The sequence below is a fragment of the Ranitomeya variabilis genome, chromosome 4 (genome assembly GCF_051348905.1).
Source record: "Ranitomeya variabilis isolate aRanVar5 chromosome 4, aRanVar5.hap1, whole genome shotgun sequence".
NCBI lineage: Eukaryota > Metazoa > Chordata > Amphibia > Anura > Dendrobatidae > Ranitomeya > Ranitomeya variabilis.
In genome coordinates, this window is record NC_135235.1 from 295,851,245 (window position 1) to 295,877,465 (window position 26,221).

Sequence of the window (26,221 nt, forward strand, 5' to 3'; positions counted from 1 at the left end):
ACAGTCGCAACACATGCATAGAGAGGCTGTTTGTTGGGCTATCCATGCATGTGTTGTGACTGTCTCACAGCCGCGACACATGCAGCTGCGGAGCCGAACAGCTGATTATCGGGAGCGCTCCAGGTATCCGGTTACCGATGCAGATATTCGGTAAGCGCTATAGCTATTCAAATAAGCACTTACAGTGGGGCAAAAAAGTATTTAGTCAGTCAGCAATAGTGCAAGTTCCACCACTTAAAAAGATGAGAGGCGTCTGTAATTTACATCATAGGTAGACCTCAACTATGGGAGACAAACAGAAAAACAAATCCAGAAAATCACATTGTCTGTTTTTTTAACATTTTATTTGCATATTACGGTGGAAAATAAGTATTTGGTCAGAAACAAAATTTCATCTCAATACTTTGTAATATATCCTTTGTTGGCAATGACAGAGGTCAAACGTTTTCTGTAAGTCTTCACAAGGTTGCCACACACTGTTGTTGGTACGTTGGCCCATTCCTCCATGCAGATCTCCTCTAGAGCAGTGATGTTTTTGGCTTTTCGCTTGGCAACACGGACTTTCAACTCCCTCCAAAGGTTTTCTATAGGGTTGAGATCTGGAGACTGGCTAGGCCACTCCAGGACCTTGAAATGCTTCTTACGAAGCCACTCCTTCGTTGCCCTGGCGGTGTGCTTTGGATCATTGTCATGTTGAAAGACCCAGCCACGTTTCATCTTCAGTGCCCTTGCTGATGGAAGGAGGTTTGCACTCAAAATCTCACGATACATGGCCCCATTCATTCTTTCATGTACCCGGATCAGTCGTCCTGGCCCCTTTGCAGAGAAACAGCCCCAAAGCATGATGTTTCCACCACCATGCTTTACAGTAGGTATGGTGTTTGATGGATGCAACTCAGTATTCTTTTTCCTCCAAACACGACAAGTTGTGTTTCTACCAAACAGTTCCAGTTTGGTTTCATCAGACCATAGGACATTCTCCCAAAACTCCTCTGGATCATCCAAATGCTCTCTAGCAAACTTCAGACGGGCCCGGACATGTACTGGCTTAAGCAGTGGGACACGTCTGGCACTGCAGGATCTGAGTCCATGGTGGCGTAGTGTGTTACTTATGGTAGGCCTTGTTACATTGGTCCCAGCTCTCTGCAGTTCATTCACTAGGTCCCCCCGCGTGGTTCTGGGATTTTTGCTCACCGTTCTTGTGATCATTCTGACCCCACGGGGTGGGATTTTGCGTGGAGCCCCAGATCGAGGGAGATTATCAGTGGTCTTGAATGTCTTCCATTTTGTAATTATTGCTCCCACTGTTGATTTCTTCACTCCAAGCTGGTTGGCTATTGCTGATTCAGTCTTCCCAGCCTGGTGCAGGGCTACAATTTTGTTTCTGGTGTCCTTTGACAGCTCTTTGGTCTTCACCATAGTGGAGTTTGGAGTCAGACTGTTTGAGGGTGTGCACAGGTGTCTTTTTATACTGAAAACAAGTTTAAACAGGTGTCATTACTACAGGTAATGAGTGGAGGAAAGAGGAGACTCTTAAAGAAGAAGTTACAGGTCTGTGAGAGCCAGAAATCTTGATTGTTTGTTTCTGACCAAATACTTATTTTCCACCATAATATGCAAATAAAATGTTAAAAAAACAGACAATGTGATTTTCTGGATTTTTTTTCTCAGTTTGTCTCCCATAGTTGAGGTCTACCTATGATGTAAATTACAGACGCCTCTCATCTTTTTAAGTGGTGGAACTTACACTATTGCTGACTGACTAAATACTTTTTTGCCCCACTGTATCTGAAGCTATTCAATCAACCCAAGTTACAGGACAATAGGCAAGCAGCTTGGTGAGAAGGTAACAACTGTTGGCACAATTATTAGAAAACGGAAGAAACACAAGATGACTGTCAGTTTTTTTGGTCTTGGGCTCCATGCATGATCTCGCCTCGTGGGGTAAGCATGATTCTAAGAAAGGTCAGGAATCAGCCCAAAACTACACAGGAGGACCTGGTAATTGTCCTGAAGAGAGCTGGGACCATAGTCTCAAACATTACCATTCGTAAGACACTACACGGTCATGGATTAAAATCTTGCAGGGCATCTAAGGTCCCCCCTGCTCACACGAACACATGTCCAGTCCCATTTGAAGTTCACCAATGACCATCTGTAAGATCCAGAGGAGGCACAGGAGAAGGTCATGTGGTCAGATGAGACCAAAATAGAACTTTTTGGTATCAACTCCACTCAGCGTGTTTGGAGGAAGAAGAAGGAGGAGTACAATCTCAAAAACACTGTCCCAACAGTGAAGGATGGTGGGGAAAACATCATACTCTGGGGTGCTTTTCTGCAAAGTGGACAGGATGATTGCACCACATTGAAGGGAAGATGGATGGGGTCATTTATTGTGTGCTTTTTGCCAATAACCTCCTTCCCTCAGTAAGGGCATTGAAGATGGATCGTGGTTGGGTCTTCCAGCATGACAAGGACCCAAAACACACAGCCAGGGCAACTAAGGAATGGCTCTGCAAGAAGCATTTCAAGGTCCTGGGGTGGTCTAGTGTCATGAATCCCCAATGGCTAGGGATAGCACAGGATAAGCAAAGTATAATAAATATCGGACGAGCTCTAGGGTGATGGAACCTGGGCTGACCGCTGCCCTACGCCTGACAAACGCAACTAGAGATAGCCAGGGAGCGTGCCTACGTTGGTTCTAGACGCCACGCACCAGCCTAAGAGCTAACTAGTACTGCAGAGAAAACAAAGACCTCACTTGCCTCCAGAGGAATTAACCCCAAAGATATAGTTGCCCCCCACATGTATTGACGGTGAAATGAGAGGAAGGCACACACATAGAGATGATGTATATAGCTTTAGCAAATAGAGGCCCGCTGAAAACTAGAAAGCAGAATGACACAAAAGGGGACTGAGCGGTCAGCAAAAAACCCTAATCAAAAAACCATCCTGAGATTACAAGAACCCATGTGCCAACTCATGGCACATGGGGAGAACCTCAGTCCACTAGAGCAACCAGCTAACAAAGAGACATTCTAAGCAAGCTGGACAAAAAACCAAACAACTGAAAATCAGCACTTAGCTTATCCTGAAAGATCTGGGAGCAGGTAGGCAGGAACCAAGCAGAGCACATCTGAACACATTGATAGCCGGCAAGGGAAATGACAGAAAGGCCAGGTAAAATAGGAAACACCCAGCCTCTGATGGACAGATGGAAACCAAAGGCCGCAACCCACCAAAGTCACCCAGTACCAGCAGTAACCACCAGAGGGAGCCCGCAAACAGAATCCACAACAGTACCCCCCCTTGAGGAGGGGTCACCGAACCCTCACGAGAACCCCCAGGGCGATCAGGGTGAGCTCTATGGAAGGCGCGGACCAAATCAGTCGCATGAACATCGGAGGCGACCACCCAGGAATTGTCCTCCTGACCATAACCCTTCCACTTAACCAAATACTGGAGTTTGCGTCTGGAAACACGAGAATCCAAGATCTTTTCAACAACATACTCCAATTCTCCCTCCACCAGCACCGGAGCAGGAGGCTCGACCGAAGGAACAACAGGCACCTCATACCTCCGCAACAACGACCGGATGGAACACATTATGAATAGCGAACGATGCTGGGAGATCCAAACGGAAAGATACAGGATTAAGAATCTCCGAGATCCTATAAGGACCGATGAACCGAGGCTTGAACTTAGGAGAAGAGACCTTCATAGGGACAAAACGAGAAGACAACCACACCAAGTCCCCAACAAGAAGTCGGGGACCCACGCGGCGACGGCGATTAGCAAACTGCTGAGTCTTCTCCTGAGATAACTTCAAATTGTCCACCACCTGATTCCAAATGTGATGTAGCCTGTCCACCACCACGTCCACTCCAGGACAATCCGAAGACTCCACCTGACCAGAGGAAAAACGAGGATGAAACCCCGAATTACAAAAAAAAGGAGAGACCAACGTGGCCGAACTAGCCCGATTATTAAGAGCAAATTCGGCCAGTGGCAAAAACGCAACCCAGTCATCCTGATCAGCAGAAACAAAACACCTCAAATAAGTTTCCAAGGTCTGATTAGTTCGCTCCGTCTGGCCATTCGTCTGAGGATGGAATGCAGACGAGAAAGACAAATCAATGCCCATCTTGGCACAAAACGTCCGCCAAAATCTAGACACAAACTGGGATCCCCTGTCAGAAACTATATTCTCCGGAATCCCATGCAAACGAACCACGTTCTGAAAAAACAAAGGAACCAACTCAGAGGAGGAGGGCAACTTAGGCAAGGGCACCAAATGAACCATCTTAGAAAAGCGGTCACACACAACCCAGATAACGGACATTTTCTGTGAAACCAGGAGATCAGAAATAAAATCCATGGAAATGTGCGTCCAAGGCCTCTTCGGGATGGGCAAGGACAACAACAACCCACTAGCCCGTGAACAGCAAGGCTTAGCTCGAGCACACACTTCACAAGACTGCACAAAGGTACGCACATCCCTAGACAAGGAAGGCCACCAAAAAGACCTGGCCACCAAGTCTCTTGTACCAAATATTCCAGGATGACCAGCCAACACAGAAGAATGGACCTCGGAGATGACTCTACTGGTCCAATCATCCGGAACAAACAGTCTTTCTGGTGGACATCGATCCGGTTTATCCACCTGAAACTCCTGCAATGCGCGTCGCAAGTCTGGGGATACGGCGGACAATATTACCCCATCCCTAAGGATACCAGCAGGCCCAGTGTCTCCAGGAGAGTCAGGCACAAAACTCCTGGAAAGCGCATCTGCCTTCACATTCTTTGAACCTGGCAGGTATGAAACCACGAAATTGAAACGAGAAAAAAATAACGACCAACGAGCCTGTCTAGGATTCAAACGCCTGGCAGACTCAAGGTAAATGAGATTCTTGTGATCAGTCAAGACCACCACGCGATGTTTAGCACCCTCAAGCCAATGACGCCACTCCTCAAATGCCCACTTCATGGCCAAAAGCTCCCGATTACCCACATCATAACTGCGCTCGGCGGGCGAGAATTTTCTAGAGAAGAAAGCACATGGCTTCATCACCGAGCCATTAGAACTTCTCTGTGACAAAACCGCCCCCGCTCCAATCTCGGAAGCATCAACCTCCACCTGGAAAGGAAGTGAAACATCTGGTTGACAACACAGGAGCAGAAGAAAACCGGCGCTTAAGTTCCTGAAAGGCCTCCACGGCCGCAGGAGACCAATCAGCAACATCAGCACCCTTTTTAGTCAAATCAGTCAAAGGTTTAACAATACTGGAAAAATTAGCAATGAACCGACGATAAAAATTAGCAAACCCCAAGAACTTCTGAAGGCTCTTAACAGATGTAGGTTGTGTCCAGTCACAAATAGCCTGAACCTTAACGGGATCCATCTCAATAGTAGAAGGAGAAAAAATGTACCCCAAAAAAGAAATCTTCTGGACTCCGAAGAGACACTTTGAGCCCTTCACAAACAGAGAATTGGCCCGCAAAACCTGAAACACCTTCCTGACCTGTAGAACATGAGACTCCCAGTCATCAGAAAACACCAAAATATCATCCAAATACACAATCATAAACTTATCCAGATATTCACGGAAAATATTGTGCATAAAGGACTGAAAGACTGACGGAGCATTGGAGAGTCCAAAAGGCATTACCAAATACTCAAAATGGCCCTCAGGCGTATTAAATGCGGTTTTCCACTCATCACCCTGTTTTATCCGCACCAGATTATACGCACCACGAAGATCTATTTTAGTGAACCACCTAGCCCCCTTAATGCGAGCAAACAAATCAGTAAATAATGGCAATGGATACTGGTATTTGACTGTAATCTTATTCAGAAGGCGATAATCTATACAAGGCCTCAGGGAACCATCTTTTTTGCCACGAAAAAAAAACCTGCTCCCAGAGGGGACGAAGATGGACGAATATGTCCCTTTTCCAAGGACTCCTTAATATAATTCCGCATAGCAGTATGCTCTGGCAGTGACAGATTAAATAAACGACCCTTAGGGAACTTACTGCCAGGAATCAATTCTATAGCACAGTCACACTCTCTATGGGGAGGGAGCGAATTGAGCTTAGGCTCCTCAAAAACATCTCTATAATCCGACAAAAACGCAGGGATCTCCGAAGGAGTAGATGAAGCGATAGAAATCGGAGGTGCATCATCATGAACCCCCTGACATCCCCAGCTTAGCACAGACATTGTTTTCCAGTCCAGGACAGGATTATGAGTTTGTAACCATGGCAGACCAAGCACTAGTACATCATGTAAATTATACAGTACAAGGAAGCGAATCACCTCCTGATGAACGGGAGTCATGCGCATGGTCACTTGTGTCCAATACTGCGGTTTATTCATAGCCAATGGTGTAGAATCAATTCCTTTCAGAGGAATAGGAACTTCCAGAGGCTCTAGACTAAAACCGCAGCGTTTAGCAAATGACCAATCCATAAGACTCAGGGCAGCGCCTGAATCCACATAGGCATCGACGGAAATGGAAGACAGTGAAAAAATCAGAGTCACAGACAAAATGAACTTAGACTGCAGAGTATCAATGGCAAAAGATTTATCAACCCTTTTTGTGCGTTTAGAGCATGCTGATATAACATGAGCTGAATCACCACAATAAAAACACAAACCATTTTTCCGCCTATAATTTTGCCGTTCACTTCTGGACTGAATTCTATCACATTGCATAGTCTCAGGTGCCTGTTCAGAAGACACCGCCAACTGGTGCACGGGTTTGCGCTCCCGTAAACGCCGATCAATCTGAATGGCCATAGCCATAGACTCATTCAGACCTGTAGGCGCAGGGAACCCCACCATAATATCCTTAATGGCCTCAGAAAGACCATTTCTGAAGTTTGCAGCCAGGGCGCACTCATTCCACTGAGTAAGCACCGACCATTTCCGAAATTTCTGACAATATATTTCCGCTTCATCATGCCCCTGAGAGAGGGCTAATAAAGCCTTTTCAGCCTGAATCTCTAGGTTAGGTTCCTCATAGAGTAATCCCAATGCCAGAAAAAACGCATCCACACTGAGCAATGCAGGATCCCCTGGTGCCAATGCAAATGCCCAATTCTGAGGGTCGCCCCGTAGGAACGATATAACAATCTTGACCTGTTGAGCAGGGTCTCCAGAGGAGCGAGATTTCAAAGAGAGAAACAATTTACAATTGTTCCTGAAGTTCAGGAAGGTAAATCTATCTCCAGAAAAAAACTCTGGAATAGGAATTCTAGGTTCAGACATGGGAGTGTGAACAACGAAATCCTGTATGTTTTGAACCTTTGCCGCGAGATTACTCAGGCTGGAAGCCAAACTCTGGACATCCATGATAAACAGCTAAGATCAGAGCCATTCAAGGGTTAAGAGGAGGTAAGAAGCAGCTAGACAGCAATTAAGGGCTAGGCAGCAAAACTCTGAAGGAAAAAAAAAAAAAAAAAAAATTTTTCCTTGAACACTTCTTTTTCTCCTGCTTCAGCCCAAACAATTAACACTTTGTGGGCCGGCTATACTGTCATGAATCCCCAATGGCTAGGGATAGCACAGGATAAGCAAAGTATAATAAATATCGGACGAGCTCTAGGGTGATGGAACCTGGGCTGACCGCTGCCCTACGCCTGACAAACGCAACTAGAGATAGCCAGGGAGCGTGCCTACGTTGGTTCTAGACGCCACGCACCAGCCTAAGAGCTAACTAGTACTGCAGAGAAAACAAAGACCTCACTTGCCTCCAGAGGAATTAACCCCAAAGATATAGTTGCCCCCCACATGTATTGACGGTGAAATGAGAGGAAGGCACACACATAGAGATGATGTATATAGCTTTAGCAAATAGAGGCCCGCTGAAAACTAGAAAGCAGAATGACACAAAAGGGGACTGAGCGGTCAGCAAAAAACCCTAATCAAAAAACCATCCTGAGATTACAAGAACCCATGTGCCAACTCATGGCACATGGGGAGAACCTCAGTCCACTAGAGCAACCAGCTAACAAAGAGACATTCTAAGCAAGCTGGATAAAAAACCAAACAACTGAAAATCAGCACTTAGCTTATCCTGAAAGATCTGGGAGCAGGTAGGCAGGAACCAAGCAGAGCACATCTGAACACATTGATAGCCGGCAAGGGAAATGACAGAAAGGCCAGGTAAAATAGGAAACACCCAGCCTCTGATGGACAGATGGAAACCAAAGGCCGCAACCCACCAAAGTCACCCAGTACCAGCAGTAACCACCAGAGGGAGCCCGCAAACAGAATCCACAACAGTCTAGCCAGTCTCGAAACTTGAACCCAATGGAAAATCTTTGGAGGAGGCTGAAACTGAATGTTGCCCCGCGACCACTCCAAGACTTGTAATATCTGGAGAAGATCTGTATGGAGGAGTGGGCCAAAAGCCCTGCTGCGGTGTGTGAAAACATAGTCAAGAACTACAGGAAACATCTGACCTCTGTAAATGCAAACAAAGGTTTCTGTACCAAATAGTTCTGTTTTTCTACTGCATTACATGCAATAAAAATGCAAATTAAATTATGTAAAAATCCTAGTGTACCTACGATAAAAATTATAGACCTCCATTTTTTTTAGGTGGGGAAACTTGCAAAAATCTGCAGTTTATCAAATGTTTATTTTCCCCACTGAATATAAAGTTGTGTGTGTCTTTTAGCGGCATTGAGATTGGGTTGGATTTTTAGCAGGTGACAATAATCGGGACGGAGTATTTACAGATTAGTTGTGTATATTTAATATTTCATGTTAATCCAACCTTTCAAATGTTATATACGTAACGGAACATATTTGTGCCAACTGATGGATTATTCTATTGTGGGGTTTCAGCTATATTGGTTCCTTTTTTGTTTTCAATAAATTAGTATTTTTGAGTCTAAGCAAAAACAAAAGAATTTGTGAGAATTTCTAGGGTCCACCAACATCCATACATGTAACTGTGCCTGGTACTACAGCCCATCCCAATCTCTGGAAACCTGATAATCAGTAAAATGGATGGAGTGCCATCACTTATTGGAGGGTCTAATATTTTACCAAATACTACGGTAACGGAACGTCCATTAATTTGTCAAGCTGAAGTATCCCTCAAATTCTCTTGCTCTCCAGAGGACTTGGCAAGTCTTTCAATTACACAGACCATCGATTTCAATAGTAATCCATTAAATACATAGTTATTGCCTCCACTGGCGACTGCTTGCTCCCCGGTATTCCAATAGATTAAAGCAGATCGATAGAGGTCTCAGCCACAACACATCTTCTAATTACCTTATCTTTGGAGACCTTTCCAACAAATAATTAACCAATACTTTACAAGTACCAGACAATCAATTCATGCAGCTTGAATTAAGGGCAGCAGGAATCAGGAACCGGCTAAATAATTGCATACATAGAAATCATAGAATGGTAGAGTTGGAAGGGACCTCCAGGGTCATCGTGTCCAGCCCCCCGCTCAATGGTGGATTCACTAAACCATCTCAGACAGAGATATTTAAACTACGGTATCTTCTTCCTTTCAGTTTAATTCCATTGCTTCTCGTGTATCCATTTGCAAATGAGAACAATGATGATCCATCTACACTGTGAAAGCCCTTCAGATATTTGTAGACAGCTATTAAGTCTCCTCTTAGCCTTATTTTTTGCAAACTAAACATTCCCAGATCCTCTAACCGTTCCTTGTAGGACATAGTTTGCAGTCAGCTCACCATCCTGGTAGCTCTTCTCTGAACTTGCTGAACAGGTTTGTTTTATTCTGATATGCCCTGCCATTTGAGAGAAAACCTGCTTTTAGAAACCGGCAAGGGACAATGCGACTATGATGACCAGTCCAAGAGGTGGCTCTTCCCACTCCGTCCCCCATGACTGACAGGTGTTTGTTTCACTGTGTGTATATGAAGAGGCTTATCGGTTTAGAGGAGAACAGGGAGAAGCCGTTGGGGACCTGCCTCTTGGGCTAGTCATCCCATCTCCTGCTCCTGGCGGTTTTTAAAAGTTAACTTTCCCCGAAACCCTAGAGTTTGAGAGTAAAATATACATGACTGCAGAAATGGAGCCAGTCTCTGATTCATATTGCCCTGGGTTAGGCGGCATGACCCACCTGTAAGGTTTTCTTTAAACTTCCAACACAATAAAAGACCCAATTCAATTGACAACAAATGTTACAAACATCTGGTGAACTTGGATTAATCAGGAAAGATGTTTTTTGCTCAACTGTTCAAAAGAAGCATTGAAAAAGATACTTAGGCCTTTTTCGAAGTATATCTATATAAATTTTAAAGAAAGAAAACATGAATCATATTGGTGAAAAACACTTTTGTTTCTTTCAAATTTATACAGATATACCTTGAAAAAGGCCTAATAGGGTCGAAACGTTGGCCATTTGAATTTATCGGTTTTCAAATGGGTCCTTGAATGAAATTTCCTCGAGCTTAACATTTTGAGTGCCCAAGTATCTTTTTGAACTTGGATTGATGTCACCTTTCCCTCCCATAAAACATTTCATGCTGAGAAGGATGGATTAAAACCGCTTCATTTGGACAGATACGTTCTTTCCATAATTCTGCTAGTTCAATATTGCAAGCAAACATCTGCTTGTGACGCACCAATGTACACCTTTATATAACAGATGATGTCGGTGCTCGCACATTATCTAGGTGTCGCGCGGCCCGACTCGCTTGCCATTCATCACACAATTAACCTTGATTGCTCTCTTTGTGGCCTTACAATTCTTCTCTGGAAGATGGCGAAGACAAATTCTAAACAGGTGCTGGATAATATCTCCGCATTAAAAAACATACAGGGACGCGGCTTATTATACAAGCAGCACTTATTTTGCGGTATTTATTTGCTTTACGTAACTATAAGCAGAGTGATGTATTACTTTCTCCTTATTTAACAGAAACACTGAGTATGGAGGAAAGATATCTGAAGTTCATAGTCATCATTACAGCTATAGTCAGGTCTTTACTGTACAGACTGGAGCAGGTCATTTTCACTCAAGGAGGGTTATACTTGTTGAATGATATCCAAGAAGTATTGTTTCTCCTTGTGGAGATTGACATGCTAAGCATGCCGAGATGAGGAGACTTAAAGCCCCAATGCTTGTTGAAAGACAAAGAACTTACTGAGGGGCTACCTAAACTCCTGGCTGATGTAATTACATGATAAAAGGTATGCAAATTGCCTCTTCAGAGAGGAAGAGGACTAGGGTTCAAGTCCACTTCCTCTCTGAAGAGGCAATTCCCATATTTAATTTCCCATACGAGCCTTGCATGGCTTATAAACCTCCTCACACTGACACTCCAGGCACGGCATGTCACTTTCCACAAGGAGAAATGTTACCCCAGTCAGAGTCTCTCATACAGCCAAGTCAAATCTCATCCTTTGCACTGAGGAGGGGCAACACTCCGAAACATTGTGTCTGCAAATTGAGATTCTGGTTTGGCTTTTATCCTAAGTCATGTGACAAGGCTCGATAAAGAGTCGATATTGACTTTTATGATTTCTACATCCAATAGGTGGCTCTGGAGTTCTACTCGTCTTCGTCTCTGAAAAGGCAATTTGCATATTTAATTTCACTGAGGAGCATTGCATGGTTTATAAGCTGTAGCGTTGGGAGTCCCAGCACGCTTCCCATCCTCCTTTCCCTGCAGGGACATCGACTCACTCATTGCCCTGGCCCTCGTACTGAACATCTTCTTCCTATTTCTGACTCCCCGGGGTCTGTACAAGCATGATCATAAAGAGACACCGTCATAAATTGACCTCAACCAATGGCTGGGAGACACATATCATTTAAAGCACCTCCACCTGTTGGGAGGTGCCTGAGCAACTTTAGTCAGTTGTTTGCATGCTTGCTAGTTTCTCAGGTCTCCAGTGCCTGTATTCTCAGTATACCTGTCTTGCCTACCCACGCTTGCCGTGCCTGCTTGTATTTCAGTTTGTATCCTCCAGTATACCTGTCCTGTCTACCAGTACCTGCCTGCACCTGCTGTGCCAGTCTATACACCAGCCATAACTGCCTGCACCTATTGTGTCAGTCTGTCTATCAACCGTACCTGAACTGTCTTCCAGTATACCAGCCTGTACTAGCCAAGTCTACACATTACTGGCCGTTCCAGCTTCCTGCCCCTTTTGGGGGCCAGCTGCTAGGTGTCCAAGGTCTGTCCTGGAGTCCATCTGAAACCAAGTCTAACAACACCTTCAGGGGCTCTATTGAAGAGTCAGTTGTTCGCCTAGTTACGCCCCTTCAGGCTCTCCTCCGTCCACGGAACAGTGGTTCCATCACTATACCCGTTACATAAGCCTCCTTCCACTGCCATGCCAGACCTGGAATGTCACTCTCCACCAAGAGAGACGTTACTCCTTAGACCCACCATAAAAAGTGGTCTGTCAGCACAAAGTGACTGTACAAACCAAGCACTTCCCCCTCCCCCCAAGCGGTTTTGCATCTTTCTCCTATAAAGCCAGAGCTGTCAATCAAGGAAAAGGACAACAAAAAAATGTGGAAAGGAGCATTGAACTGCTTAGCTACACCAAGGATGCGCCTAGCGCCTGTGTTTAATTTGGTCAATTTGTGCTGCTGTGGTCGAAATTCCCACCACCTCTCCAAAGAACGTGGCATGCGTCAGTGTCCCTTTCTCGCGGTAGACGCAGGTGCCATTGGTGGGATAGACCATAATAGTACAAGACTGGAATACTCCTTTAAATAAGTGAACTCTCCTCTTCTTTGCTTACCAGGCATAGCTCTGTACTTTTGTGCAGCTCAGTCTCATTTAAAGGGAAAGGCACAGCCCCTGCCAACAGTGCCAAACCGCACCTGGTAAATTATGAATGGGATGCAACGCTCACTGGAGCATCACTGTCCTTATAAACAGCATAAGAATTGGCTTACCTCCCATACGTTTGGCATGTTGCCTGTACCCAAGCATAATACATGATAAATTGCAGTATTAAAATACACCAGTATATATTATAAATGTATATATATGCATACACACACACCCGGCCTGTAATTTTCTTCTGCAGAAAATAATTATTTTAAACCTATAAATAAAATTTTCTGCCCAGTTTATTTCTGAACATGCAATAATCAAATCTACTTAAGCATGAAAGCTGCGCAGCTCTTTTGATCCTCGGCTGGATGAAAAGCGGCATATTCTGCCACCGGTGTCTGACTGGTTTGATGTGAAAATGAATGTACAAAGCAGCATAATGTATCACCAGCAAGGAGGAGAGAGCAGTCACTGAATATTCATCCCGGACGGCTTTACGACAGCTATGGCTTCAAATGTTCCCAAAGACACAATTCACAGGCCGGTCACTGACATCTGGGTGAGATCGGTAACAACTGCTAGGTCCATTGTTACAGCTCAAGAGGAGTCCGTCGCCCAGCTTTCTACATTTATGAAGGGTGAATCTCAATGGAACCTTAACAGATCCTATTAAAAAAAGGGAGTTCATCGGGTGCCCTTCAGATCTGGCATAAGCCTTCAGAGTAATTAAAACAAATGAATGGAGCAGTCCACCTTAAGGTTTGGGTTTCGCCCTACAAATGAGGCTTCTTCCAGGGCTTGTTTTAATTACTTTTGCGAGCATAATCAATACCTTGTCACTGCTTCTTATCCAGTCTAGCGGATGTACAGGTCCTTCTCAAAAAATTAGCATATAGTGTTAAATTTCATTATTTACCATAATGTAATGATTACAATTAAACTTTCATATATTATAGATTCATTATCCACCAACTGAAATTTGTCAGGTCTTTTATTGTTTTCATACTGATGATTTTGGCATACAACTCCTGATAACCCAAAAAACCTGTCTCAATAAATTAGCATATCAAGAAAAGGTTCTCTAAACGACCTATTACCCTAATCTTCTGAATCAACTAATTAACTCTAAACACATGCAAAAGATACCTGAGGCTTTTAAAAACTCCCTGCCTGGTTCATTACTCAAAACCCCCATCATGGGTAAGACTAGCGACCTGACAGATGTCAAGAAGGCCATCATTGACACCCTCAAGCAAGAGGGTAAGACCCAGAAAGAAATTTCTCAACAAATAGGCTGTTCCCAGAGTGCTGTATCAAGGCACCTCAATGGTAAGTCTGTTGGAAGGAAACAATGTGGCAGAAAACGCTGTACAACGAGAAGAGGTGACAGGACCCTGAGGAAGATTGTGAAGAGGACCGATTCCAGACCTTGGGGAACCTGAGGAAGCAGTGGACTGAGTCTGGTGTGGAAACATCCAGAGCCACCGTGCACAGGCGTGTGCAGGAAATGGGCTACAGGTGCCGCATTCCCCAGGTAAAGCCACTTTTGAACCATAAACAGCGGCAGAAGCGCCTGACCTGGGCTACAGAGAAGCAGCACTGGACTGTTGCTAAGTGGTCCCAAGTACTTTTTTCTGATGAAAGCAAATTTTGCATGTCATTCGGAAATCAAGGTGCCAGAGTCTGGAGGAAGACTGGGGAGAAGGAAATGCCAAAATGCCTGAAGTCCAGTGTCAAGTACCCACAGTCAGTGATGGTGTGGGGTGCCATGTCAGCTGCTGGTGTTAGTCCACTGTGTTTCATCAAGGGCAGGGTCAATGCAGCTAGCTATCAGGAGATTTTGGAGCACTTCATGCTTCCATCGGCTGAAATGCTTTATGGAGATGAAGATTTCATTTTTCAGCACGACCTGGCACCTGCTCACAGTGCCAAAACCACTGGTAAATGGTTTACTGACCATGGTATTACTGTGCTCAATTGGCCTGCCAACTCTCCTGACCTGAACCCCATAGAGAATCTGTGGGATATTGTGAAGAGAAAGTTGAGAGACGCAAGACCCAACACTCTGGATGAGCTTAAGGCCGCTATTGAAGCATCCTGGGCCTCCATAACATCTCAGCAGTGTCACAGGCTGATTGCCTCCATGCCACGCCGCATTGAAGCAGTCATTTCTGCCAAAGGATTCCCGACCAAGTATTGAGTGCATAACTGAACATTATTATTTGATGGCTTTTTTGTTTGTTATTAAAAAACACTTTTATTTGATTGGACGGGTGAAATATGCTAATTTATTGAGACAGGTTTTTTGGGTTATCAGGAATTGTATGCCAAAATCATCAGTATTAAAACAATAAAAGACCTGACAAATTTCAGTTGGTGGATAATGAATCTATAATATATGAAAGTTTAATTGTAATCATTACATTATGGTAAATAATGAAATTTAACACTATATGCTAATTTTTTGAGAAGGACCTGTATACTATATTTCGTTTTATTGGTTTAGGCACCTTATCACCTGGATTTAACCACAGGGATACCTGCTGTTTCCCTACGGATTTTCTACTGGACTGATTACTAGGAAGTCAAGGACTGTTCACATTATCCTTTATCTGTATTAGGTGGTGAGCTTGCTCTCATTTCTACCCAATGTTGTAGCATAAAAAAACATAAAAAAAAAAATCACAGAAGACACCTCGGCAGACGTGCTGCCGAGAACAAGGATTGTTAAGCAAGCGTTTTGGTCGCTCGTCAGGTGTTTGGCAGCTTGTATAGACAGGGCGATAGCATTTCCAGATTATCGGCCAGTGTGAATGCAGCCTTATATTTGCTGTGTTTTTTTTTCCTCTATTTCTAATAAGGGGAAACTTTCCAAAGTGATAAATCAAATGTCTATGTCACTGAGGAAAGGAGCAGATTATCAAAATTACTCAGATAAAGAAGTCAGTATTGTTCTGCTCCTCCTGTGAGATCTTCAGGACAAAGCATTGCTCAGATACAGAACAATGCTTGGGGTCAGTAGCGAGCGGAGCTGTGAAGAATGAGCATTGTCTTTGCTGCATTGTCCTATGATATATGCCTTGATAAAATTCATTGCTGGTTTTATATCTGCATATAATGTGTCACAAGTGAATTACAGAATATAGTGAAGTCCTTGGGCGACCATAGCAGAGAAACAGATATGATGACAATTACAGCATTCAAGGGAACTGGTATTCGGCTTTCCTGGACTCGAACGCCAACTGGACACATGCAAAAATAAAGAGCTGTAGAAAAGGGTTAGTAGAAGAGTTTCCATGAAGGGGTCAAGGAAAAACCACCCAACCACCCCATGAGACAAAATGAAGGCTATATTGACAAACTTGCCAAGTCTCTCGAGATGAAAAGGTCCCCCTAGAGATAGAAAGGCCTTCTCCTAGAAGTAGGTGGAAAGACCTCTCCCAAGATGCAAAGGAATTCCTCTAGACGCAAAGGCCTCTCAAGAGATGGAAAGGTCTTCTCCTAGATGTAGGTGGAAAGCCCTCTGCCGAGGTGGAAAGGGCTCTCCCGAGGTGGAAAGGCGTTCCCTTAGATGCAAAGGCCTCTACCTAGATGTAGATGGAAAGGCCTCTCCCGAGATGGAAAGGCCTCTCCCAAGATGCAGATGGAAAGGCATCTCCCGAGATGGAAAGGCCTCTGCCAGAAAACAGGTGACCTCCCCAACTCTGTAAAGACTGAGAAATCTATTAGTGACCAATGTGAATTCTAGAAACTCACTGCAGATCATTGCATGGGACTGCCCTCAGGAAAGAAGAGAATTATAACTGCAGAGAGAAGAAGAGGAAAGTATCTGCAAAATATGGTTTATATTACTTAAAAAGGTTGTGCAAAGTTTGGAAGTTATCCCTTATCAATTGAATGAGGGATAACTTCCTGATTTCTAGTGACATCCGACCACTGGGAATCCCACCAAAACCGAAAATCTGAGCAATGAAAAGCCTCATGTGAATGGAATGGTGGTCGATCATGTGCATTGCTGCTCCATTCATTCTCCACGACAGTGCCAAAGATTGCCGAGCGCAGCGTTCAAGTGGTCTTTTGGCCATTATGAATGAATGGAGCAGCAGTGCAAGATTGACCACCACTTTAGTCACACGTTCTCAAGGGGGTCAAAGCAGTTGAATCCTCACCTATCAAGAAGTTATCTATCCTATGAATAGGGGGTAACTTCCAACCTGTTACAACCCAGTTTAAGGGAGTCTGGCAAGCGGTCTGAATTAATTTAGGGGGTATGAATGCCCTTATGTGCTCTTGTCTGGGGTAGGGATTACTTTATTGGGTCAACCTTTGGGTTTATACTATATGACGAGACATAGCTGGGAGCTCTTACTTTACAATGTCAGAATTTTTAACAGCTAAAAAAGCAAACTAAGAACTCAAAAACTTACATTTTGCAAGTAACTTTTTGGAGTAGTTGCCCTTTCAAACAGCCTGAGCAAACATCATGTTTGGAGGACACTATTTGCAAATTCGCATATGAAAACTGGGTCTTAGAAGGAATTCCAAAGTCAAATACTGCTTGCTGGAGGAACAAGATAGACCACTGAATACTTTACAGAAACGTCTGGAGGCATTGTCTGCTCATATTACACTACACAGCGGACAGCAAGCATGATTCTTCACTAAAGTACATGTGGCGGGGTTGACACAACCTTAAAGGGACATTGCACCTAAAAATAAATGTACTTGCCCAAAGTATTTGCCAGCATACCAGATTTTCTTCAGTTCCTGAAACATTTATGTTGAAACACTGGTGCAATTTCCTCCTGATCCCCTCCACTTGTGGATGACAGCTGAAGGGTGGGACTTTGCCCATGGGCTGGGTTTTACGGGACTGGTCTAATGTTGCAAAAGAAGTAGTGGAGGATGGTCCCTGCTGCAGCCAAACATAGTTTGTGAGAAGTAGGAGGGAGAAGAGCTGGTTTCTTGGGGATGTTTTTGCAGTTTCTATTTAAATATTTCTCAAATTTTTTATTTTGAACACGAGACATTATATTGTCAAAAGGAAAGCAGGAGAGAGTAGCAATGTTCTCATTATTCAGCCCCTCCGACCTCTCGATTCACAAAGCATATGTATCAGGCTGTGTTTACGCTGGACATATACGTTCAAGTATCATCGACTGTCAATTTAGTGGGCATCTGGAAAGCGACAGGCACTGCTGACTTTGCGTCCATGGCCACCTGTCAGGTAACAAGTGTGCATCTTATTCTCATTATTAGGTCCTGCTAATATCAAGTAGACGTCTCTTAATGCTGCGGTAACAGCGCCTCTCACCTAACAATGTGGAAGGAGCTGGATAAACCCATTAAGGCAAGCAGTTGCCCAAAATTGCCAAAAAGTTTCCCACCAGCAAGAATAGTCATGACAAAAACAAATGAGCTGTGACTTAAGCTAGCCATACACGATGGATCACGGTTGGCCGAACGATGCTTTGGTCGATCATTCTGCCGACAGCCATCTTGGCCATCCCCCTCCCATACATAGGAGTGCTAGCTCAGCCGATCGTTCCTCAGGGAGAACAAAGCAACTGACAGCACAAAGTCAGACATACCCAAACAATAACTACCCCAACAATTAATTGGCCAGCACCCCATATGCATCTTGGATATCTCTGGGTACGGCCTACTTTAATTTAATGTATATGGGCCATTACTTAGTCAATCCCCCTCTGCTCCCGCACCACCACACTGGTGATCCTCCCTGACCTGCAATCCATCCAATCCCAGGTCTCATCGGTCATGTGCTGTATATACAATTATCACCGCTAAGGCCAGTGACTTACTGCAGTGGTCAAGTGACCAATGGACGTGACGTCAACGCTTGAGCCGATGGAAATTAATGAAGCAGTGGTACAGAGAATAGGCATTAAACAAGTAATAGTTGTCTTAACATTTCATAACAATCCTGCTTTTGGAAAACCCCAGACAACTCCAGATAAGATACCGTATTTTAAAATTGCTAGGAGCCAGAAATCTCCCATCGCCGCAAGATATTGAAGTGGTTGTAGACTACTAGGACAACCGAATTCTTGATCAAAATGTTGGACCCGGCTAAAATAATGACATCGATATTCCCCTCCCGTGCCGGCGCCGTTCCAGGGGTGTCGGCACTCGCTGTCGTGTGGTGTTTTGACATGAGATGCCGGTGCCCAATCAGAACTGATGTCACGGTCTCCGTCTTCAGACAAATCGACCATGAAGAGGAAGTCCAGGCTGCAGTTGATCCCTGGCTTCTTCATCATGCTCAATTCGTAAGAAGGCGGGGACAGTGATGACAGCGCTGATTGGACGCTGGCGTCATGTGTCACAACACCGCACGCAAGCTGTTGGGAAAGCAACTGCCGACACCATGGGAACAACACCATCACGGGAGGCCAGTATAAGCTTTATTATTTCGTTTGGGCCAAGCAATGGGAATGAGAAGAAGCTGTCCACGTTGTGGACAACTTCTTTAAGGGTGCATTTACAATGGCCGATTATCGTGAACACTCGTTTCCCTATAATCTTGCCGTGTAAAAAGGCTGCCAATCGCCTGACATACAAGAAAAACTATCGTCAAGTGAATTGGCTTTTAAGCCGGCTCAAAAATCGTCACTCTCGGCAGCACATTGTCCTATGCAGATATGGTATGTGCTGCCGAGAACAATGACAGTCTGCGCATACTGAATCATTTATTACTGCTTATTCTGAGTGCATCGGAAGCACGGTCGACCCATCTAATCAGGCTATTAAACGACCGCCGGTTATGCATGTCATGGTTCAGGTCCATAAATATGCCTACGAATGTCTGGTGGTTTCAACTATCCCAAAATCCCAACCCTATAGAAAATCTTTAAGATATCATGGCCCGACAAACACAATCTGATACAACAATTATTCCAAATCTACGCACAAAGTCCCGACAGATAATTCAGCCATTGACATAATAGAAGCCATGAGACCGTCAGAACAGAAGCCAATCTCCATCTCCAACGTGCGATTTGACCCAGTTACTAAAAACAGCTCAACATATACACGCGACATGGAGGAGGAAAGGAAAATACAGAAAAGGGTAGAGGTTAAACTACGGCACATTGCGTCATGTATGATGATCAACGCTTCATTGTAAGGAACATACAGACGCTTTTGTCAAAGGTTTCCTCTCCTCTATATATAGTCTGCTAAATGACACTTCTTGCCTCCTCCAGCAAGTGCTCAAGACTCAAGAGGAAAATAAATGCAGTCAAAGCCAGCTAAGACTTACGCTGCAGTAATGGCCTTCACCATGTGAAAGAGACAGAACAGCTTCAGACATGAAAGGGGGACGAAATTATGAAACGCTCGTTTTAGACAAATGCGTCAACCTAAAGGATTCAGCATTTACACTGTGCTGCCTTATAACATGGGGGCATATATTATTATCAATGTATATCCATGCCCTCCCTACGTTATACAGTGGCTCTATCCAAAAGCCCCACTGTACAGCCATGTTCACACGCTCAGTATTTGGTCAGTTTTTTACCTCAGAACGTGTAAGCCAAAACCAAGAGTGGGTAATAAATACAGAAGTGGTGACGGGTTTCTATTATACTTTTCCTCTGGTTGTTCCACTCCTGGTTTTGGTTTACAAATACTGAGGTAAAATACTGACCAAACACTCAACATGTGCACATGGCCTAATACTTTTAAAGTTTCACAAATCATATCCTTGAGGCCATGTTCACACACTCAGTATTTGGTCAGTTTTTTACCTCAATTTGTAAGCCAAGACCAGGAGTGGGTGATAAATACAGAAGTGGTGACGTGTTTCTATTATACTTTTCCTCTGATTGTTCCACTCCTGGTTTTGGCTTACAAATACGGAGGTAAAATACTGACCAAATACTGAACATGTGAATGTCACCTATAGTGGACATGCAACTAGTAGTCAAAAGTGGCATCCTAAAGGGGGTCACTATCAGCTTTAGGTCAAACATGCCCCAATAAAAAATATCAAAGGAGAATTTTATATATACCATGGAGGAAGAGTCGGGTGCTAAGAAAGTAGAAGAGCCAAGACATGGATAACTGAAGAGGACTCAAAGAATTTAAAAACTATGGAAATCTCAACTTGCGTAACCACTAAGTTTCATAGTAGCAATCTTCATTCACCATCAGACCTCCTGATATCCATTTTGAAACCTGATCTAAATTTCAGACTTTTCTCTTGTGGGAGAGTCCCTCAAGTAACAGTCTGGAAGTGAGGTCTGTGTATACTCAGGGTGATGCTGTGTACACTGCTGATATATTAGCACAGCTTCTATCCTTCACGTATTTAATCTCCATATCCTTTTCTCCATTTTCTATAATCAGTACAGCTTCTATCCTGCACTTATTTCCTCTGCATATCCTTTTCTTCATTTTCTATAATCTGTAAAGCTTCTATCCTGCACTTATTTCCTCTGCATATCCTTTTCCCATTTTCTATAATCTATACAGCTTCTATCCTGCAATTATTTCCTCTGCATATCCTTTTCTCCATTTTCTATAATCAGTACAGCTTCTATCCTGCACTTATTTCCTCTGCGTATCATTTTCTCCACTTAGTATAATCTGTAGAGCGTCTACCTTGCACTTATTTCCTCTATTTCCTTTTCTCCATTTTCTATAATCAGTACAGCTTCTATGCTGCATTTATTTCCTCTGCATATCCTTTTCTCCATTTTCTATAATCAGTACAGCTTCTATCCTGCATTTATTTCCTCTGCATATCATTTTCTCCATTTTCTATAATCAGTGCATCTTCTATCCTGCATTTATTTCCTCTGCATATCCTTTTCTCTATGTTCTATAATCAGTACAGCTTCTATCCTGCATTTATTTCCTCTGCATATCCTTTTCCCATTTTCTATAATCTATACAGCTTCTATCCTGCACTTATTTCCTCTGCATATCCTTTTCTCCATTTTCTATAATCAGTACAGCTTCTATCCTGCATTTATTTCCTCTGCATATCCTTTTCTCCATTTTCTATAATCAGTACAGCTTCTATCCCGCATTTATTTCCTCTGCATATCCTTTTTTCAATTTTCTATAATCAGTGCAGCTTCTATCCTGCATTTATTTCCTCTGCATATCCTTTTCTCCATTTTCTATAAATCAGTACAGCTTCTATCCTGCACTTATTTCCTCTGCATATCATTTTCTCCACTTTGTATAATCTGTAGAGCGTCTACCTTGCACTTATTTCCTCTATTTCCTTTCTCCATTTTCTATAATCAGTGCAGCTTCTATCCTGCATTTATTTCCTCTGCATATCCCTTTCTCCATTTTCTATAATCAGTACAGCTTCTTTCCTGCACTTATTTCCTCTGCATATCCCTTTCTCCACTTTGTATAATCTGTAGAGCGTCTACCTTGCACTTATTTCCTCCATTTCCTTTTCTCCATTTTCTATAATCAGTACAGCTTCTATCCTGCATTTATTTCCTCTGCATATCCTTTTCTCCATTTTCTATAATCAGTACAGCTTCTATCCTGCATTTATTTCCTCTGCATATCCTTTTCTCCATTTTCTATAATCAGTACAGCTTCTATCCTGCACTTATTTACTCTCCATATCTTTTTTCTCAATTTTCTCTAACAGGTTTGTTTTGCCCTCTGTGAGGCTGGATATTGTTCCCTTCACCCTCTGCTGTTATTTCTAACATCCCAATCACACATCCAAGCTTTGTGGACTTGTTTTACCCTTTTTTATTTTGTGGACAGGACACCTACCAATCTTTGGGCCTTTTCACATGACCGTATTTTGCGGATCAAACTCGCCCATTCTGCAAAAAGACTGGGCAGTACATGGATGACATCCATGTGCGGTCCTTTTTCTGCTGACTCGGAGGCACTTCGGAAGTCTCAAATGTGTCTTCTACTTATACAAGAAAAATGGAACACACGCGGATGGCAAAAAGTTGCCACATAGTCCCACAAAAAGGATCAAAAGCGGATCCAGCAAACTGATGACAATCAAGTGTTTTCCACATAAAAAATAACCCTGACACGCGACTCAGGCCAAAGAGTAAATTCCCATGAATATTTCCTTAGTTTATGAGCAGTAACAGAAGGGACGTGGACTAATTGCAGCCCATGGATGATTTTACACATGGACCTGTGTAATCCCGCATAAACCACTGAGTGGAAGCTGTCAATATACAATGTACACAGAAAGCAGCCAATCAGTGGTGGGGGCGGGATTACAGAGAAGGGGGACTAGAAGGCACGAGACACTTAGTCCTGTAGTGATAATCTCCTGCTGATAAAACACTGATTTTACTGAAACAGTAAAACACAGCCCGGTAAGTGACACATCGCTGGAATCAGGTTCTCTGACCCTACATCATGCCGCTCTCAGATTAAATAGCAAAACCTGCTGACAGATTATCTTTAACACTTTGGGAGAGATCTTTTCTGTACCAAGAAGAACATCTGTAGCCAGAGTTTGTCCCTCAAACGTCATTTTGTAAGACTGTACGTGCATGACGTAGAGGTTATAAGCTTTACAAGAAAATGTCTGAGAAGGGATTACGAAAAACACTTCATAGACAAGTGGTAAGTGACATTAGCCATAATAAGACAAAAAAAAATAAGGACCAATAAAAAAATTAAAAAATCTTAAAAAGGAGTTTTCCACAACAATGTTATTAATGACATAGGCCAAATGTCTGGAACGCCACGGTGTAATCACACTATTTAGTGGCCACTAAACAGAGCGATGATCAGCTCCATATGCCGCTAACATCCAGAGCTTTCCCGCCACCGACCTGACATTGAGGACCTATACTTAAGGGTAGTCCATCAAAATCACTGACGAGAAAATCCCTTTTAATCACTTTGACCTTCAGTGTTAGGTCATGGCAGGAGACGGCTGCATCGACCACATGACTGCCGCTGCCGAGCAAAGATCAGCGGAGGATTGACTATGGGAGTAATGTTTTTATCATATTTGCTGCCATTTATTTTTTATCAAATCCGACATAGTCCTTCAAAGGCTCAATACAACTCGGAGGTTCATAACTCCTACGTAAGAGCAAGCCCAAATCCTTAGAACCCCTTAGGCCATGTTCACATGCGGTTTTATTTTTCTTGATGCACTTTTTTTTAACGCAAATTAAAAACTGCTTTTTAAAGTAGATGCAAAAGCTTTATGCTGTGTGCACATGTTCCGGATTTTTTGCGTGTTTTTTTGCGATACAAACGCATCCTTCAAGCATTCCATTAATAGAATGCAATCCGCAATTCTTGTGCACGTTTCACGGAAAAAAAACGCATCGCGGTAGAAAAAGCAGCATGTTCATTCATTTTGCGGATTTCCAGCTATTTAATGCATTGGGAAGCTCCGGAAAAAAAACGCGAAAAATCCGCACAAAAAACGTGACAAAAACACAATAAAAGTCCGGTTTTGTTTAGGAAATTTCTGCAAAGAATCCTGACGTGTGCACATAGCCTTTAGCTGTCAGAAATCTCATGCACATGTTTTGTTTTTGTTTTTTTTTAATTCCCCTTGATTACATTTGAGAAACCTGCAGCAAATTAATTTTTTTGCAGTGTTTTTTTTTTTTTTTTTTTAACCGATAAAGAGCGATGAGAAAGTGCAAAAAAAAAAAAAGCTGCAAAAAAACAAAACAAATATTTTTTGGGGTGAATAAAATTTACTTTATTAAACAATGTACTGTAGACAAAACAAAAAACTAATCAGCACTCAAAAAACAAAGCAAACAAAAAAGGTGGCAAAAATGCGTTAGCTTCACAATGAAGGTCACATTGTCATTCGCTTTCCCATGAAGGTCACATTCTGTTTGCTGGTAACAAGTTTGGGAAGACAGGAGGTCAAAGGACTATTTTGGACTTGTGTAACGGGAGTAACCGGGTGCCCTGGAGATCTAATGGTGGTCAACACAAAGTCAATAGAAAAGCCTTAGCTCCGACTTCCAGTAAGGACGTACTACTGCACTCAGCATGCATAGGATGTACAAGAAGCGAGCATTACTTATACATACAGGATCTCACTCCATATAAAAACATCATGACCTACATACGATGGATGCTGCACGTCACCAATCCCTTAGTCATACGCGAAACCGAGAAGTTACGACCTCTCGTAACATCACGATTTCTAAGCCAAACAGTGGGAGGACTTCATTCTGCTCTCACACGGCGGCTCCTAATTGTGCAGCTCAGTTAGGACTTTATGACTCAAATGCTTAAAGGAATTGTCCAGGTAAAAAAAATAATAAAGAAAAGTGGTTTTACTCCGTTTACAGTAAAAATGAGCGCAATGTCTGGAACACTCCGGCGTTTGAAGATCCGACCGGGGACTATGAGAAGAGACTGGACTAGTCTGACGCTGCCCTCGTCCGGTTTCACGCATTACTGCAGTTGATTGACAGGTCTCTCCATGTGTGCGCGTGGAGATAGACTGTCAATCAAGTCGAGTTGTGAAGGAAGCCATCCGGAGGCAGCACCGGACTAGTCGGGTCTCCCTCTATGGTCCGCGGCCGGATTGTCAAACTAGGTTTTCTCCAAAACTACTGAGCGTTTCCAAGAAAAACATCCCTAACTGCAATGGAGGCAATCAAGTGACAGGTTCACTTTAAGAAGATGGAGGAAATATCATAAAATAGCAAAATAATCTATACTCTCCCATTAAATCCACCACTGCTCCAGCACCACCACTCCGGTGTGCCCTGCTGGTCTTTGTTGACCTTTCAATTTTGATGGCATTGCAGACTATCCTCATGCCATACACCACTGCGGGCAGTGATTGGCTGCAGGGCTCATACAGAAAAATGGGGACATCATCAACGTAGCAAGGTTGATAAATTTCTCTCTCTCTCTCTCTCTCTCTCTCCTCCGTCCCAGCACAGAAAATTTCGTATTGCACATTCCAAATCCCGTGCAAATCCCTACTGCGCACAAGCGATAACATGACGATAGGCGTTCCCTCCCCTAAGACCTATGTCATCACTCTGCCCACGCTCATTCATTGGCTGAAAAAATGGCGCTAAACGCATCATACGAAACGCGACTTTGCCGCCAAGATCGCGTACCGCATGGCCGACCCCGCACAGGGATCGGGTCGGGTTTCATGAGACGCCGACTTTGCCAAAAGTCGGCGACTTATGAAAATGCACGACCCGTTTCGCTCAACCCTACTCTCTTGTTTTTTATACCATTCCCTACTGGCGGATTTTCCTCGGATGTCGAAAAACTCCTTAAAGAAAACGGCTTCAAGCTTGAAATATCAGCACCGGTCCCGGCAGATGTGTTTCTGGCTGACTGCCTGGCTCCTTTCAATACGCAAGCCAGGCTTCTTCTTGACATCGGCCATGTCCAAAAAATGGGGTTGACTTGGCAATTGAAATAAACCTGTCAG

The 26,221-nt window shown here is 43.5% G+C and overlaps 1 protein-coding gene across 7 annotated transcripts in view; it reads right to left on the reverse strand.

The window, feature by feature from the left end:
* PRDM2 (PR/SET domain 2) overlaps nt 1–26,221 on the reverse strand; it is a 128,783-nt gene that overhangs the window by 20,027 nt on the left and 82,535 nt on the right. The window contains exon 1 of one of the 7 annotated variants that reach the window (XM_077250240.1): nt 18,782–19,094. The exons of the other annotated variants lie outside the window; for them this stretch is intronic. Coding sequence (XP_077106355.1) covers nt 18,782–19,079 — 298 coding nt within the window. The 5' untranslated portion in view covers nt 19,080–19,094. Of the gene's footprint in view, nt 1–18,781; nt 19,095–26,221 lie in introns of those variants that run through there. 7 annotated transcript variants of the gene reach the window in all.